This window comes from Lissotriton helveticus, chromosome 2_1 (assembly GCF_964261635.1).
Source record: "Lissotriton helveticus chromosome 2_1, aLisHel1.1, whole genome shotgun sequence".
In the NCBI taxonomy this organism is placed as follows: Eukaryota; Metazoa; Chordata; class Amphibia; order Caudata; family Salamandridae; genus Lissotriton; species Lissotriton helveticus.
This window is the reverse complement of record NC_136059.1, coordinates 1,059,541,326-1,059,559,078: the sequence shown is the minus strand read 5'-3', so window position 1 is coordinate 1,059,559,078 and position 17,753 is coordinate 1,059,541,326. Positions and strand designations below refer to the sequence as shown.

Below are 17,753 nucleotides of genomic sequence, written 5' to 3'. Positions count from 1 at the left end.
CATCGGAGTCCGCAAGGCAAAATACTACATCGCCAGTGTTAGATTTGGGGGTCTCTAGTTGGCACAGGTAGGTACTTGTGACAAATAGGAACCCTTGCCTCTAGTCAGGATAAGGGGATTACACTCCTAAAATAACCCCTGCTCACCCCCTTGGTAGCTTGGCACGAGCAGACAGGCTTATCTCAGAGGCAGTGTGTAAAGCATTTGTCACCACATACAGTAACCTAGTGACAACACTACAGATGGACACCACACACGTTTTATATAAAAAATAAGTATACTTTATATAGAGTTACCACAAGAGCATAAACAACAAAAATACACAATACTGTTACTTTAAGATGGTAGATTTAGCTTAGTTCAGTTCAGTTCTTAAGATGCAACACTTTGCGTTAATGTACCTTAGGTTGCGTTGCGCTGCCACGACAAGCAATGTTGCAGCGAGGGGAATGCGGCAAAGTTCAAGTACAAAGAAATAAAGACGTGAAGATCTCCAGATGCGGCATGCTTCTCCGGGGATACGAGAAGTTCTCGGTTAGATGCGTGGACTGCAGCGGTGACACCCTTGTTCCGCGATGCGACGGCAGCATCTCCACTTGTGACACTCTTCTCCCACGATGCGCGAAGCTTCCGCACGATGCGACAACTACAGCGGCGACATCCACGATGCGACAGCAGCAGCTCCGACAGCGGCGCGCTTCTCGGGATGCGAGGCGCTTTTTCTTCGATGCGGTGCAGTGCGACAGTTCCAGCGGCGACACCCTCCTTCAGAGTTGCGACGGCAGGCACAGCGACACGCTCCGACCTCGTTGCGAGAGTCTTCTCTCGATGCGGTGCAATGCGACAGCTACAGCGGCGACACCCTCCTTCGGAGTTGCGACGGCAGCAGAAGCGACGGCAACACGCTTCCTCTTCGTTGCGACACGCTTCTCTCGGATGCGGTGCAGTGCAACAGTTCCAGCAACGACACCCTCCTTCGGAGTTGCTACCGCAGGCATAGCGACAGCGACACGCTTCTTCTCGATGAGTCACGCTTCCAGCTCCTTGCAACACGCAGGTCCTCAGAAGGCCCAAAAGAGCGTAGCAGGCACTTCCAAAAGAACTCTGGGGAGCTGGGGGTTGAAGTCTATTGTCCCTGAGACTTCAGCAGGAGGCAAGATCTTTTCCAAGCCCTTGGAGATCCTTCACAAGTTGAAAGCAAAGTACACAAAGTTCCTTTCTCCTTCCTTTGGCAGTAAGGCAACCACTGCAGGCCAATCCCCCAAGCTGCACTTCAGCTTGGGAATAGTCTCTCCTCAGTTTCTTCAGGTTCCTCTCCTCAGTAAAGGTTTCTTCTTGTAGTCCAAAGTGATCTAATTTCATGGGATCAGGGTCCCAATACTTATACCCCAAAGTCCTTTGTTCACTGAGGGGAGAGGGGCCTTTTCCCAGTCCAGACCAGTTCTGAAGCACTCTGTTTACCAGACTTCTCCTTTCCTTTCACAGTGCAGGGCAGAAACATCAAACGCCCCACAGGAGGTGGAGCCAGCATTGTGGAAGGCAAGTACAGTCCTCGAGCACTTTGTTTACAGGACTCCTTCTCTTCTTTCAGTGTGCAGGGCAGAGACAGCAGCCGCACCCCAGGAGGTAGAACCAGCATTGTAGAAGGCGGGCACAGCCCCATTCAAGGTTCAGGTGCAACTCCTCCCTCCCATCTAGATGCAGATCTCTCTATTCACCACTGGGCTGACTCACCCTGCCTCTTGGAATCCCCCAGCCCTGTCACTCACAAAACTAGACAAAGGAATACATGACCTAGCAGAGGCAGGCTTGAAAGGTTAGACACGCAAATACCTACTTTCTAAAAGTGGTATTTGCAAACACAGAATGTTAAAACCAACTTCACTAAAAGATGCATTTTATCATTCGAGTCCAGGCATACTAAACTCGAATTTCTACCATGTTCTCTGAGTCAGTTAGGATTATGAACATGTAAATAATCTAACAGCCCATTCTGGCCTATGGAGAACAGCTAGCCTCGCAATAGTGAAAAACGAAAATGGCTGTAATTCACTGTTAGGACATGTCACACACATCAGGGCTTGTCCTACCTTATATTTACAATGCACCCTGCCCTTGGGCCTTCCATAGGGGTGAGTAATATGAAGAAGAGGGAAGCTTTAGGGACTGGCAAGTGGGTGCACTTGCCCAGTCAGTGTGAGAGTACCAGACTTCACACAGGCTCTGCAATGGCAGACCTTAGACAGATTGTACAAGGCTGCTTCTGTGGGTGGCACAACCAGTGCTGCAGGCCCACCAGCAGCATTTGAATTTACAAGCCCTGGGCACACTCAGTGCACTAGACTAGGGTCTGACGAGTAAACCAAATAGCCAAACATGTAACCACTGATAATACATCAATTTACAATAGGGAGCACTTGCACTGTGGCACTGGACAGCAGTGGCATAGTGCCCAAAGCATCTAATACCAGCAAAAACACATGCGGCAACAGCAAATATGGAAGGGAGACCCACACCAATGGTGCCAGGTCTAACAGCCAGGCACAGTGAGACTCCGCAACATGACTGGTCCAAGTCGAAGTGTCGGTCCCAGTACAGGGTCAGAAGTTGGAGAAGTTGATCCTGATGTCAGTCTTCACTTCAATCTGAGTTGTGAGGTAAATTGAGGAAAAAACACAATGTATCTAAATGAAATTCAGCCCCATCCGGCTTCTGGCATACTCCTGAGAAGAAGCAAGGGCTTCACCATACTCCTCTATTTCACTGCCAGATTCGATGAACGTCCGACCTATCCTGCAATTTGTCCTGACACAACCTGAATTTTCAGGGCCATCAGCAACACCAAGACATAGGGAAGCATTTTGCGAGGCCATGCACTGATAGTTTGCATCCGTACCAACTCCCTCTGGTGCGCCTTCGGTCCCAAGGAGCTGGGAGTCCCTTTGTCTGGGATACCGCTGGTGGGTTAATCCATGGCACCAGTTGGACCCTCGGAGCCCATCACAACACCTCCTCTGGTTCGAATTCTGACTCTGGTGCCACACCCTAGGCAAGAGGCAGGAGTTTCAACACTTATGCAGATGCTGGAAGATGAGGTGCCTATTGTGCAGTCTGAGTTTGTGCCACTATGACCTTGATCGAGGCCATGCTCAACTTTTATAGCGCTCTCCCCCCGCAAAGGGAGATCACATATCTCACATTCCTTGTTTGATACGGATTCAGACAATGATTAAGATGTGTGTGTCGAAATTGGGCAGCCATACTATGAAGAGAATTGGTACGATGACTTTCAACATGCCAGTAGCTTGATTTCTCCACTGATTCAGGGCTCCTCTCACCCCCTGGTGCTGCCACTGAGGAGAGTGTTTCTTATGCTTTGTTTATGCATAGGGGTGTCTAAGTTCTTGACTTCCAGCTCCCCACCTTAGATGTCAAAACTAATACCCTAACTGAAGTTCTCCGGCCTGGGCAAACATCTACTGAGCCCCTCTTGCCTTTCAGTGAGGCACTTAAGACACCTTATTGCGAGCTTGGGTCAAACTTTGCTCTGGCCCCCTGGTCATCTACCATATAGCAAGATGCCACTGCCCTGCATTGTTATCTCCGCACCCCTTCACTTAAAGCTTGGTGGTGGTGCAGCCGCCTACAAGTCAGATGAACCTGAAAGCATTTCCGACTACTCCCCTTAGTGAGTGAAAACGGATAGATGTTTTCAGGAAGACAGTTTTCTCTTCCAGCAGCTTGGCCCGCAGATCAGTAAATTCCAGCTGCTTCCTGGGATGCTAGTCCCATGCTTCCCAGGTGTCCCAGAATATCTCCAGCCTGTCCTAGCTCACGCTGTTCAAGCTGGTCATGATGTGGCTTAGTTCACACCTGGATGTTGTCAAAGGTTTTTCAGGCGATGTCCAGTCATCCCTCATGGACAAGACCTTTGACAAGACTCGCCTGTTAGGAGATAACATTGATTTCACAATAGAGCAGTTCAAAGAGAGCAGAGTCGCAGCACACTCCCAGGAATTATCTGCCCAGCCTCGCCAGTTGCATCAGCCCTACTGTTTCTTTTGAGGTTTCAGCAGAGGTGTCCCGTACCACCAGTCAATCCAACCAAAGCAAAGTGCCAAGCCCACATGGTCAACATCATCATATTGCTCAGTCCACTCCTCCCCCTCCCCCAGGTTGGCCCATCAATCTGTTCCCAAAGGATATGCCTTACCCTTCCTTTCCACTCCATCGCACCTTTCACCATCGTCACGCCTGACTAAGGACCATCTGACTGTTTTATGGCAGGAAGAGCAAGAGACCAGAGGAAGAGCATGCTGTTTTGGCCAAACAGGGCTATCCAGAGGGTGCCTGCTCCAGAAGTTGGGCACAGTTGTTACTCCCACTACTTTCTGGTGCTCAAGAAGGACCGAGGCCTTCACCCTGTTTTACACCTGCACCCTCTCAACTTCTTACTTCTCGAGGAAAAATTTTACATTCTCAAACTAGCTCAGGTTTTTTCTACCCCCATATACCCGTCCTACAGGCCCACCTGAGCTACCCTGGTGGGACAGAAGCATTTCAAGTTCACTGTACTCCAGATGGGTTACAGCAGTGCTTCTCAGGTGTTCACGAAAGTGAAATTGGTTGTAGCAGCACACCTTCAGAGATCAGGGGTCCCGGTTTTCCCCTTCCTCGATGATTGGCTGTCCCAGCCAGTAGTCAGCCATCTCTGGACTACGGGGAGCCTCCTGTCATCTTTGTGGCTCACTATCAACATTTTGAAGTCATCCCCCGACTCTTTCTCAGACGCTTTCCTTCATCTGAGCTATTCTGAACACTATTGGGTTTTGAACCTTTCCCCTAGGAAAGTGGGATTCCGATGTTTCAGCCCCATTCCTCAATTTCAGTGAGATCGACCCTGAGGCGCACTAATGGTCTCATGCATCCTGCTGGTCAAGCATGCCAGGTCACACATGTGGCTTCTGCAATGGGACCTGAGGTCTCAGTGGACCCAACTTCCAGGGGACCTCTCCGACTATGTCCAGCTTTCAGAGGAGTCTACAAAATATCTGCAGTGGGTGTTGCTGGACTGCGATTGGGTCCACAGCAGATCTCTCTCCCTTACCCACCCAGGGCTGATAGTGGTGGCCAATGAATCACTTCTGGGTTATAGCTGTCATCTGGGAGAGGTGAAGATCAGAAGCCTCTGGTCACTGGTGGAGTCCCTGCTCTATATAAACCTGGAGTTGAGGGCCACCTGCTTAGCGTAGCAAGCCTTCTGTCCATCCATCAAGGGGATGCTGGTAAAGGTCACGTACAACACCTCTGGCATGTGGTACTGCAAGAAACAGTGTGGGGTCACGTATCCTGTGACTTAAGGCTTAGTATATCTAGACATGGCTGTCAATGGCTTGCAGATCACGAATTGCAACTTCATCCGGAGGTGGCATAGTCTTTTCTATGTGTAGGAGATCCTTGGTTCAGTCTCTTTGCCACTCCTGAGAATATGCAGCGAAATATCTTTTGTGCGTTGGAGTTTCCATGGCGTCTCTGGCTCTGAGATGCGTTTTGTGTAGAGTGAATCTCTGGATTCCTGGACATTTTTCTGACAATACCTCTCCTGCCCCGTGATTTGAAGAAGTTACCCACTTACCTCCTGTCCCTCTCCAATCATCTGGAGTTGCGAAGGGGTTTAAAGGCGTGGCTCTTTCCCAAATAAAGTCTCCCTGTGATGTGTCTCCTCTCTGGCAGGTCAATGCCTTTCTTCTGCAAAGCGCCATGAGACCTCTTTTGGTGATAAGTGCGCTATATAAATGCATTTGACATTTGACAAGAAGATCAAGACCGACTTGGGCAAAATCATCCTAGTCGCCCTGTAGTGTATGGAATCCCAAACACCTGGGCATGAGCATCTCTCCTCCTTTCAGATTGCCCCGTTGGGAGGACCTCCTATCACAGCAGCAGGGCTGTGTTTTGCACCTGCACCTGCGCAACTTGCTCCTCCATGCTTGAAGTTCGAGCAAGCAAGTAGAGTGCTTTTGCTCTTTCTCCTGAGAACGTTGATGTCATCTTGGTAGCCAGTCGTCTTTCAACCAATATGTCATCCATTATGATACGTTTGTGAACTGGTGCTCGTCAAAGTTGATCGACCCACTCCTTGCCAAACTGTCTGAAGTTACGTTGTTTGTTTTATTTCTTGCCCAACAAGGCCTTTCTTTTAGTACAATTAAAGGGTACCTGTTGGTTCTTTTGGCCCTTGTACGCTTATCCAAACCAGCCCTTGTTTTAAAAATCACCAGTTGTGATGCGATTCCTTAAGGTGTTGCAACACATGTTCTCAACCCACCCCCCACACCACCCATCACCGTTTGTTATATCTTAGTGGGACTAAAATCTAGTTCAGACATTCCTCATGTGTGGGCCCGTTGAGACTTTACACAATTGTTCTCTCTAGCTTCTAACCCACAAGACTGTTTTTCTTCTCTCCTTAACATTGGCACAGCGGGTGAGTGTGTTACAGACTCTGTCAGCCCATGGTACACCACTTTCTACCTAGGAAAGCTGGTTCTATGGACTCAAGCCTCCTTCCTTCCGAAGGCTATGATTCCTTTTCATGTTGATCAGAACATCACTCTTCCGGCATTCTTCTCTCCACCTCACCCCTCTCAGGAGGAAGAGAAAATCCTCCCACTGGATCTAAAAAGGGCCAGCAGCTGCTACACTGAATGTACCAAAGAACACGGAGTGGACGGTCTACCCCGTGCTCTCTGGTGCGACCAATGTTAAACTTTATATGCTCCTAAAGTCAAATAGCACGGTCCAGATACACCCTGCATGAGAAAGGAACTTCAAGCTATCGCCCAGCAATAAGTGTTGGAATTCCTACTGTGCCCCACCTGCTGTCTGTGTCGCTGGAGTATAGACCTCAAGTAATACACTTTAAGTTGTTGACACAAATGTACTACACCCCACCTCTTCTTCATAGTTTTGATCCTGAACAGATTCCGACAAGTCTCAGATGTCTCCATACCTCCATTGACTTTCTCCATTTAGCATGTCATTGATTGGAAGTCCATAACTTCTGGAAGGACGTCTTTGGCACAGCCTTTAAGGTTATTCAAATACTTTAGATCAGAACCTCCTTACTGCGTTATTAGATCACGTCGCCAACATCCTAGAACAGATAGATGACTATCTATATTTCTCCTGTTACTTGCCAAATAACAATGGTCTGGCTGAAGTGGCATTGTTTACAATTTCGCCACCCTTCATCATGCCACTAACTTGACACATATGGGGCCCAACTCACGGCTACCCCTCTGATAACTAGCAGGCATAACCAATACGTGTGAAGTGGGAGCTCAGGTGAACGGGTGAAGTATTACACCTCGGATCATTTTTGGTCATATTATCAGACAGGATGCAATGGAGGCAAAAACTTAGTTAAACATCTATTATGGATGAGCTTAAGATGTTGTGATTTAGTTTATGTTTGTTTATTTGCATTTTGAACACGACTTGCTTATTTAAACACTTTATTGTTATTATTGGTACATTCATCATTATCTATGTTTTAGTACTGACTTATTCTGAAAATATGCATAGAAACAATTAAAAGATAATAAACAATGGATAAACATTAAGTGAATTGACACACATGCAGACAAAAGAGAGGAAAAACTACTACGCCACCACCAACAGAAATCATTCTCTGCAGCTAAAATGTAGTAGTTGTAGTGAGTAATGACATTGGAAGAACTATCCACAAGCAAGCTTGCAAAAAACACATGCATCTAAAAAAGGCAAACTAGTTTCTTCGAATACTGTATCTCAGCAGAGGCTGATAAATCCAATGACTCTGCTGCACCATCCAAAGGTATCACATTGCCCTCAATTAACAGACACATGAAAGAAGGTGATAAAGCGTGAGGAACACAATATGGATCAGACATGAAGAACCTTAAAGGAAAAGCTTTCAGAAACGTGAACCTATATGCAATCTTTTTACTTAAGTGACACTGAAGAAGAATATACTGGATGTATTGATGTAATCATGCCTAATAGAGGCAGAGTGAATGCGTAAGAACCGATAAAAAAATTGTGGTCCATTGAACTTTGCAACTTCTGCACCTGAGCATATTCTTTTTTTTTTTTTTTTTTAACGAACCTTTATTTGTAGCAAATCAGAGTACAGAGATGGGCCTACAACCATCTCGGCCGGCCGCTAGTAAATTCAAAACATTGCAAGCGATAAGCATTGTGGCAACAATTCAAGATACAGGATAATACAGTAACAATACAGAATTCGAATGCGGCATAGCAGCTCGAGTAAGGATATGAAAGGTTCATTTTACTAATAAAGAACAACAAGCATTGGAAATGCAATAGGTCTCGCAATAACGCGAGTCTGAACTATTAGCATTGTAAATGATAATGCCCTTTATTTTTGCGTTCTGGTTTTTGGAACATAAATAAAAGGCTTTGTCATTTACAAGGCCTATAGCTTACATTTGTGTTAAAACGAGACCTATTGCATTGCAATGGTGGTGGTGCTGCTGAGTTTTCTCTGAATCTGCACTCTGAATCTGCACCCACAATCTGCACTCTGAATCTGCACCCACAATCTGCACCCACAATCTGCACCCACAATCTGCACTCTGAATCTGCACCCACAATCTGCACCCACAATCTGCACCCACAATCTGCACCCTGAATCTGCACTCTGAATCTGCACCCACAATCTGCACCCACAATCTGCACCCACAATCTGCACTCTGAATCTGCACTCTGAATCTGCACCCACAATCTGCACCCACAATCTGCACCCACAATCTGCACCCACAATCTGCACCCACAATCTGCACCCACAATCTGCACCCTGAATCTGCACTCTGAATCTGCACTCTGAATCTGCACCCACAATCTGCACCCACAATCTGCACTCTGAATCTGCACCCACAATCTGCACCCACAATCTGCACCCACAATCTGCACCCACAATCTGCACCCACAATCTGCACTCTGAATCTGCACTCTGAATCTGCACTCTGAATCTGCACCCACAATCTGCACCCACAATCTGCACCCACAATCTGCACTCTGAATCTGCACCCACAATCTGCACTCTGAATCTGCACCCACAATCTGCTCCCACAATTTGCACCGACAATCTGCACCCACAATCTGCACCCACAATCTGCACCCACAATCTGCACCCACAATCTGCACCCTGAATCTGCACCCTGAATCTGCACCCTGAATCTGCACCCACAATCTGCACCCACAATCTGCACCCACAATCTGCACCCACAATCTGCACCCACAATCTGCACCCACAATCTGCACTCTGAATCTGCACTCTGAATCTGCACCCACAATCTGCACCCACAATCTGCACCCACAATCTGCACCCTGAATCTGCACTCTGAATCTGCACTCTGAATCTGCACCCACAATCTGCACCCACAATCTGCACCCACAATCTGCGCCCACAATCTGCACCCACAATGTTTGAGTGGGGTTGCGTGTGTGAGTGGCGTTGCGTGTGTGAGTGGCGTTGCGTGTGTGAGTGGCGTTGCGTGTGTGAGTGGCGTTGCGTGTGAGAGTGGCGTTGCGTGTGAGAGTGGCGTTGCGTGTGTGAGTGGCGTTGCGTGGATGAGTGGCGTTGCGTGGATGAGTGGCGTTGCGTGGATGAGTGGGGTTGCGTGGATGAGTGGGGTTGCGTGGGTGAGTTGCGTTGCTTGGGTGAGTGGCGTTGCGTGGGTGAGTGTGGTGTTGCGTGGATGATAGTGGGCTTGCGTGGGTGTGAGTGGCGTTTCGTGTCTGTAAGTGTTGCTGTGTGGGTGAAAGTGGCACAGAGCCTTTGATGTGGCCTGGCGCAGGAGAAATGCTGCTGCTGCTAATTAAATACAAGAGTGGCCGGGAAGCGGCCGGGAAACACAAGTACGACCGGCCACATAATTAGGGGAGGAGAAGCCGCACAGCACACGCTGGGAGAAGCCCTTTGATGTGCTGTGCGGCCGCGATGCACGCTCTGTGCTGGGGGAGGGGGGAGGGCCATTAGCCTGAACTCGCGGCAAGATCAAACGAAGGGTGGGAGGGACATTGAGGAACAGATGGCCATGAAAGTGTATGGGCCAAAAGCGCGTGCCTGTGGCCACGTGCACTCGAAGAAAACGCCACGAAAAAAAGCGGTGGTTTCACAATCAGTTTGAGCACTTGAATTCTCGCCATTTCCCATTCCTTCGGAATGGTAAAGGCGAGACCTAAAAAGAAGCGTCACGCGGTCACACGAATTCCCATGATAGTGCTTAAAGCAGGATAAATGAAACCGTGTCTATACGAGGAGGGGGGCCCCAGGGGACAAAACATACATAACAGGAGAAGCAAAGGCACAGCCCCAGCATACAACAGGTCCAAACCCACCCCTCAGCGCCATACACACCGCAAGAAACACAGGCAACGACGACAAGTGAGAAAAAGGAAAACTAAAGGGCCATAATAATGAACACAAACATACGCCCCACCCGCAACCCCCCACCCTGCACACCCGCAGAAGGTCATGGCCTACCCCCCAGCTGCGTGTCTGTCGCCCTAATAGAACCCGAAATATAGAAAGATAGAAAAGAAGGAAAACAAAGAGAAAAAGAAAGAAAGAAATGGAGGAGGACCCCCAGTGCGCCGCTCGGCCCCGTCCTGCACCCCAACACTACGAAAATCCCAAAACGGAGGCAATACCACAGAGAAGATCAATAGAGTCTGGGTACAGAGACAAAGAAATAGCAATCACAAATATCCACGACACCGCCCGTCAATAATAAAGCAAATAGAGGACAGGCCACCTCAGCCCTGACCCTGTCTGGTAAGAATACTGCCTGAAATTCTATCAATAAGCAATGGGAAGCACAGTCTCGAAGGTCCAAACAGGATAGACGGGCCCGGACGGAACAAGGCCATAAAAAAGCATAATAATTCAAAGCCACCCAAATACAGACAGTAAAGATAAGGCAACCACAGCGCCGGTCCCAGGAACTTCCAAAAGCTGACACAAAAGAACAGCATCCAAGAGGAGAAAGTCAAACAGTCTGGCCATGGCCGCGAACCCTCGGGGCCAGTCCACGAAGGAAAACAGCGCTCCACTCCCATCCGCCGGTCAAACATGGGCCCCAAGGACAAAGTCATACTGGCGATCAAGACGGCCAGCACGGGCAAAGAAGTCCGTGCTCCAAGCGGTCCGAGGAGCCTCAGAGGAACCGAAACCTTCCCCACAGAGACAGCAGAATGGTCAGCGGCCGACTCCCGGAGTAGGACCATGGTTGACATAGGTAGCGGAAAAGCGATGGCGTCCAGTCCCATACCCAGGACTCGGGCGTAGCAATCAACAGTCTCCTGCAAAGTCATTAAGGCAGCCAACACATCTCGAGGTGTGAACTCCGTCATGCGATGCGGGCATCCCTGTCCCATCTCTGCAACAGCCGCCCGGCCCGGACGTGAGCCGCGAAGAAAGGCGCCAGCCGCCATCTTGAGCCGATCGGCGCCGGTCCCCTGCACAGATCCAGGGAGCGGGCCGCACTGTGGAGACACCGCAGGATGCATCTCCAGGACAAACAAATTGTGGGGCAGGGTCCAGAAAGGAGAGCCACCAAAAGGCTAAAGTCCCGCCGGGCCCCGGGAGGCGCCCACCTATAACAGAGCGATCTCCGGTTATGCCTGGGCAACAAACGTTGGGGAGGGGGCAGGAGTCAAGCGCCCCCTCCGATCCCACGCCGCCACTCTGTCCCACGAGGGTCCACGACGATCAGTTCGTGTCGTTACCGTTGGCAGCGGTCGGTCAGAACATCGGCCCCCACCGACGAGGCGCCGCTCCATCCTCGACGGCCGTCGATGCTGCGGCCGAGGCCAAAGGCCCCGCCTAATCAACGCCCCGGTTCCACCATCACACAGGGCCGCAAAGCAGACGGGGAGAATTCTCTGGGTCGGCGGCACGTAGACGCTCCGGAAGCAGACGGTAGGTGTTCGCTGTCTCTCCGGAGGCAAAGGAGAGCACTTTGGGTCAGGATATTCAGCAGGATAGTCGTGTGGGGCAAAGGGGCTCACGGAGCCGAGCGACTATGCGGCCATTTCAGACGGCTGCTTGGCTCCTCCCCTCCCTGAGCATATTCTTGAGCACCTGTTCCTAGAGATGGTAGAACTCTAGAAGTATTTCTGACAAACTGAACCATACATGGTTATATAGAGCTCTCTTGCCTCTGTGTTGTCGTAACAGTTCAGTAGATTCGCAGCTGCTTTCAAGCAAAAGCATAGAGATCCCTGAACAAAAAGGGCACATGGGTAGGGAATGAAAGTGACTTATTGCAGCAAATGCAAGTATTGGGGAGGACGAAAACTGAGATCTAATTCTTGGGAGCCCATTTTTTAGCCATGTTTCTTTCAAATGTATTTGTTGCAAAGGTATGAGTTTGAGAGAAAGGTGGTCAGTGGTTTAATGTTTACATATTGTACCCAATAAATAAAGCTCAAAATGAAATTTAAGTACCTCATTAAACAACCAAGAAAAACAAAGAATTGTGGCACATTTATTTTTGGTAGCTAGAACATGGAATAAATGGGTCCAGCAGGTAGGGTGTTCTTTTCCAGAAGTTTTAGTACGCTTGTTTGGGTACCATCCTGTATTCTTCTTTTCTACAACAAAAGTGCAACCTGTTGATGTGTATTTTCTGTTCTTAACCTGTTAAGCGCCTCTGAATGTCCAATGGTCCAGTACATACATCACACAGAATCAATGTTTAATTAGCCACCCAGAGGTGCAGAAACTGCTCTAAAGACACCAAAACGACCCACTTAACAATGTAGTGTGGGAGAGAGTACAAAGGTTTAAGCAATTCCCTACCTGATGGTAAATTGTTTGCTTCTTTTTTTAATCAAAACATATTTTTTAAGATCCAAGTAGAATCATTTTCTACAAATTTACCCAAATGCCACAATGTGCATCTTGGACGTTATGGTATATTCTTGCTTCTCCTTTCTGTGGTATCATCATTGTTTGTTAGGCCTGGGGTTTTCATTATATACTTCTGGTGTCAACTTCATTGTAGCATTTACTGTCCGTTGATTTGGTTGTTCCAGTCTGAACAAAGATAGCTCTGCTTTTTAACGTGCATATTTATATTTAGCTTTGTCTGTCGTTTTACTGGATGGAGGAGGTAATCTGGATTGCTGTTCTCAAATGAACACAGAGTAGTCTTCTTTTGCCTCATTTGAGTCCTACTGAAACTACATGTTGTGCTCCCTTTGACTCTATGATATTGCAGAGCTTCATTGGAAATATTAGTACTTAGTTAAGAACAGTATTTTTGGTGTGTGAATATATTCTAGAGGTACTATAGGCTGCTAACTAATCTTGTTGGTTGGTGCTTTGAACTAGACTTTCATTTGCTCTTCTATTACCCATAAGGTATATCAGTAGTGATAGAATAATCTGTAATAATTATTCTTACACATATTCATCAGAACCACAGTTAGCTATATCATTAGTTCATTGTTTGTTCCTCTTTTTCAGTTAAATGCATAATGTGTTTCTTGTATCCTTTACAGACACAGAAATCATCTCTACTTGGTACACCACAAGGGGTAGCCAGACGTCATGTCCTCATAGAGCTACCTTCATCCATTGAATCAGGTAAAAACCTAATATTTGACCTTCCCTTTAGATTAAGTGTAATATTAAAAGAAAATATATTTCTGGTCCATTGACACTTTGATAACTTAGTATCAAGAACGAACTGGACATAATAAATAACGTTTGGACAGTGTTGGGATTGCTTGGAAACCCTCAATACATGAAAAAATATTTAAAGGAGAAAGGATGTAATACACAATTAATTTTCAGATTTTAATAAACTTACTGGAATATATGCATGACTGCACTTGATCATAAAAAGACACTGCTTTTAAAAAGAGAGAGCCCAAATACAGGGGTAATTATAGCCCAGCAATTATATGAAAAACAGTGGGCCATAGGAGAAATAAAACCCACATAATTAAGCATTATCCCCTGCATGTCGGCTGGGTTCAAGCCTTGCGACTCGTGTCACAAGCTGATGTCCGTGACAGATCCGCGCCTCATGTGCCTCTGGTGCCTGGAACGCGACCACGACCCGAAGTCGTGCTCCGACTGTCAGGCCATGAATCTGAAGTCTTTGCTGGAGTGGTCCTGAAAGGTCTCGGAGGCCCGGCAGTTGGCTCTGCGTCATTCCTGGTCTCGCTCGAGGGGAATGTGAGAAGTTGTCCTGGTATATGATGTTCACTATTCTAGTGAACACCTTGCACCAGTCCAAACAACCCTTATGGTGATGGTTGTAAGTTAACCTTATAGACCAGCTATCCTAGTGGTAGCGTGGAGAGAACAGTCTTAGGCTAAAAGACTCTTGAGGGCGTGTAAAGCCAGCTGTTTTACCATATGTAACCCCTTGAATACCAAATGAAAGGACACCACACAGGATATATATAAAATATATATGTATTTATTTATTAACACACTCCTCTGAACTCTTTATGAGATCAGAGGCCAAAGCACATAACAAGTTACTCTTAGAAATACTTTAAATAGCACAATTTACAGTTAGGCCCTAGGGGCGCGTAAAACCATATACTAAATAAGTGGTATAAGAACCACGACTCGTGAAAAGGAAAGGCCTAGGGCCTAGAGAATCGCTGGGGCTACACTATCTGAACCTTAGATTAGGAGTAGGAGGCCCACAGGCGGTGCGTGCAGTGTCAGTACACTCACGCGAGAGTCAATGTTAAGTCAATGGGAACTTAGAGTTTAGAAAAAGAAGGCTTCAGGACACTTCCGGTCTAGCTAGAAGGAAACAACTAAAAACCTAGACACTTGGATAGTCAATACCCTTAGGAGCACCGAAGTACTCGCGTTACCTCACCCACAGGAAGCGGATGCATAGGTGTGAAGATGTGTCGGGTTTTGTCGTTGAAGTCTATGGAGCCTGTGAAGAAAGATGCTGCAGGCGACCAGGAGGAAGATGTCCGGGTGGATCCAAGAGTGGATCGAAGATGAAGAAGACCTGAAAGCAGAGGGGACAGAGTCTAGGTCACTAGCCAGTGACCGGGTGGAACCAGGAAGGAACCAGACGTCGTCGAGGAGCAATCAGGTGCTGTCGTGAAGCTTGTCTTTGCAGCCACGCGGACCAGGAGGCGTCGAGGACGACCAGGTGCTGGAGAGGAGCTGTCCCACGACGGTTCTCGCAGATGGAGGGGTCGACTTCCAGATTGGAGCCAACAAGCCTAAGCAAAGGCAACCCACGCAGGATACACAAAAGGCTTCTGGTGCAGACCAGGAGGGTCTGAGGTGCCTCACCTTTGCAGGGAGGCAAGGGCCAGTCTGGAGCAACCAGACCAGCGAGGTGATTCAAAAGGATTGTCGTCACAGATGCTACTAGCCAACGGGCCAGCAACCGGACAACGCGTCGAGCAGAACACAAGCAGAAGGGCCCCACGCAGAACTCGTGGAGGGCTGATCTTCGGTGCTGGTGGAGCTCGGATTCGGGGCTTCTCAATCCCCAGTGCACAGCTTCAAGGATACCTCAGGAGCTGTACAGTTAGCAAGTCGTGGACTTTTCAATATGGCCGGTCCCACGTGTCTCGTCACCTCCAGGGATCTCAGCTATGCTGCAGACGTGAAGAGAGGGTCAGAGAGGTCTGGAAGTTTGGGTCTTGTCAGGCTCTGTGCTCCGGTCCCGGCGGGAGCGTCGACAAAGCAAGCCGTTGATTTGCTGGATGGTGCCTGGTTGCCCAGGGTGGTCACTCCTTGGCCACAAGGGAGATTCTTCAGTTTTCAGCTTCAGCAGAATGTCGAAGGTCCAGAGTTTCGTTCAAGTTTCAGTTCAGGATCAAATCTAAAGTCTAGGGACACAGCTCCTACCTTTATACAGCTAAAAGGGGCTGGATTCGTTCCTAGGTCACTCCTATGGGTGGGACCAGGAAGGCCCTTTGTCCAGTTTCGCTCCAGAGCTGGGGCTGGAGTGCCCCAGCAACCGGTTTGAACTGGGGTATGCATGGAGCACCTAGTGTGCCCCAGGCAGTGTCTCATTCTATTCAGCCCTCCCTGTCCCAATACACAAAGTCCTGTCTGGGGTGGTGCTCGCACCTCTCCAGGCAGGAAACCTATTGTCCAAACCTCCGTGACTGGAAGGACTCCCAGCAGCAGGAGTCAGACTTGTGTCTGTGGCAGCAGCGTCCATTTTGTGACGCTGGGGCTCTGGTTAACTTTAACCGGGATAGTCAGCAACAACATGTCTTCTCCCTCTAGAAGGGTGGAATGCTACCCCCGTCGCCAGAATTTGCGAGGGGGGTAGTATTCCAAAGCGTATGACACCTTACACGACATGTTTAGATAAAGCCAAACCAAAGTTAGCATTCAGCCGCGAGGATTATAATGCACTTAAGAGTATATGGTATGGCGATATCATAGAACAGCTATAAGGACATGGTTCCACAAGCTGCAGACAGGCTCAGCTCATGCTAGAGCACCATCTCACACATAACCAAGCACTCTGCCTCCAGGATTGTTAAGGCCTGCCATAGGAGTGACTTATAGGTTACTGTGTGTCTATATATATAAGGGTAGATATAGGAATACTATACCTAAGCAAGGGGTGATTACACAACCTTGCCCTAGCTGAGTGATCAGCCAGTTGTGTCAGTTTGAGTGGCCAGCCAGGGATGGCATAATACATGCTGCAGCCCCTGGTAGGCCTTGGATGCACCTATGCCCTGGGTACCTATAGTACACTGTACAGGGGCTCACAAGGTGACACAATTCCCAATTGGAGATGTACCTAAGGTACATGGAGTCCATTTTACAGAGAGACAGGTAGCCTGGGACCCTGATTAGCAGGATCCCAGGCCAACTAAGTCGAAAACCAGCTAAACACAAGGCAAAAAATCTGGGGTAACCATAGTCAGGTATCCACCTTCCTACAGGGAAGGTCTCGAGACACACCTCGTGTGAGTCTCTGCGCCCCTTGGGTAAGTTGAAGCACAATAAGAAGCCGAAGAAGCACCTCCCCCCGTCGGTCAGCTGATGTGACGCGGGACCTGGAGCGTCGTCGCTCTAAGGCTTAATTTCCGGTGCCTGACTCAGGGATGACTCCAAGTATCCCCCTTTCTCTGAGCTGGGGCATCCCCAACCCAGCTTCGTACGTTTTACGAAGCCCTCCACTATGTGTTTGTGCAGCACAACTCCGCTGGTGCATCTTCGGGCCCCGCAGAGATGGTTGGGGGCCCTAGGCTTTTGAAATCCGCGGCTCCAGCACTGTGCGCTCCCCATGGATCCAGGCCTGGATCCGGATCGACTCCCGTCGACCTTACTTGACCTTCCCTGGCGCCGATCCCGGCACAGGCCATGCTCCCGGTTGATGCCGTCCCAATCCTCATCCCTGAGAAGGACCCGGAACCGGTTCCACGTCACTTCTGACGCCTGAATGTACTTTTGTTCCCTTGTTCATCTCAGGTTGATCCCGATCAACCTGAGGGTGGTGATGAAGACTTGGAGGGGTCAGTGGACCCTTTTACAGACCAGCTAGATGAACCGGACTAGAGAGAGGACTTGGAAGACGCCAGTGGTCTGGATCCCTCCCAAGATCTTGGCAGGCAGCGTCCTATTCAGTGGTGTGCGTAGGACAGCCGAGGCTTTTGGCCTGGAGCTCCCCACAGTGGCAGTCAGGACTAACCTCCTGACAGAAGTGCTTCAACCA

General features: G+C 48.7%; 1 protein-coding gene across 2 annotated transcripts in view; it reads left to right on the top strand.

The window, feature by feature from the left end:
• Positions 1-17,753, top strand: part of VPS13A (vacuolar protein sorting 13 homolog A) — a 2,196,319-nt gene that overhangs the window by 545,663 nt on the left and 1,632,903 nt on the right. For both annotated transcript variants that reach the window (XM_078675860.1, XM_078675861.1), the window contains exon 24: positions 13,576-13,660. In XM_078675860.1, coding sequence (XP_078531986.1) covers positions 13,576-13,660 — 85 coding nt within the window. The remainder of the gene's footprint in view (positions 1-13,575; positions 13,661-17,753) is intronic.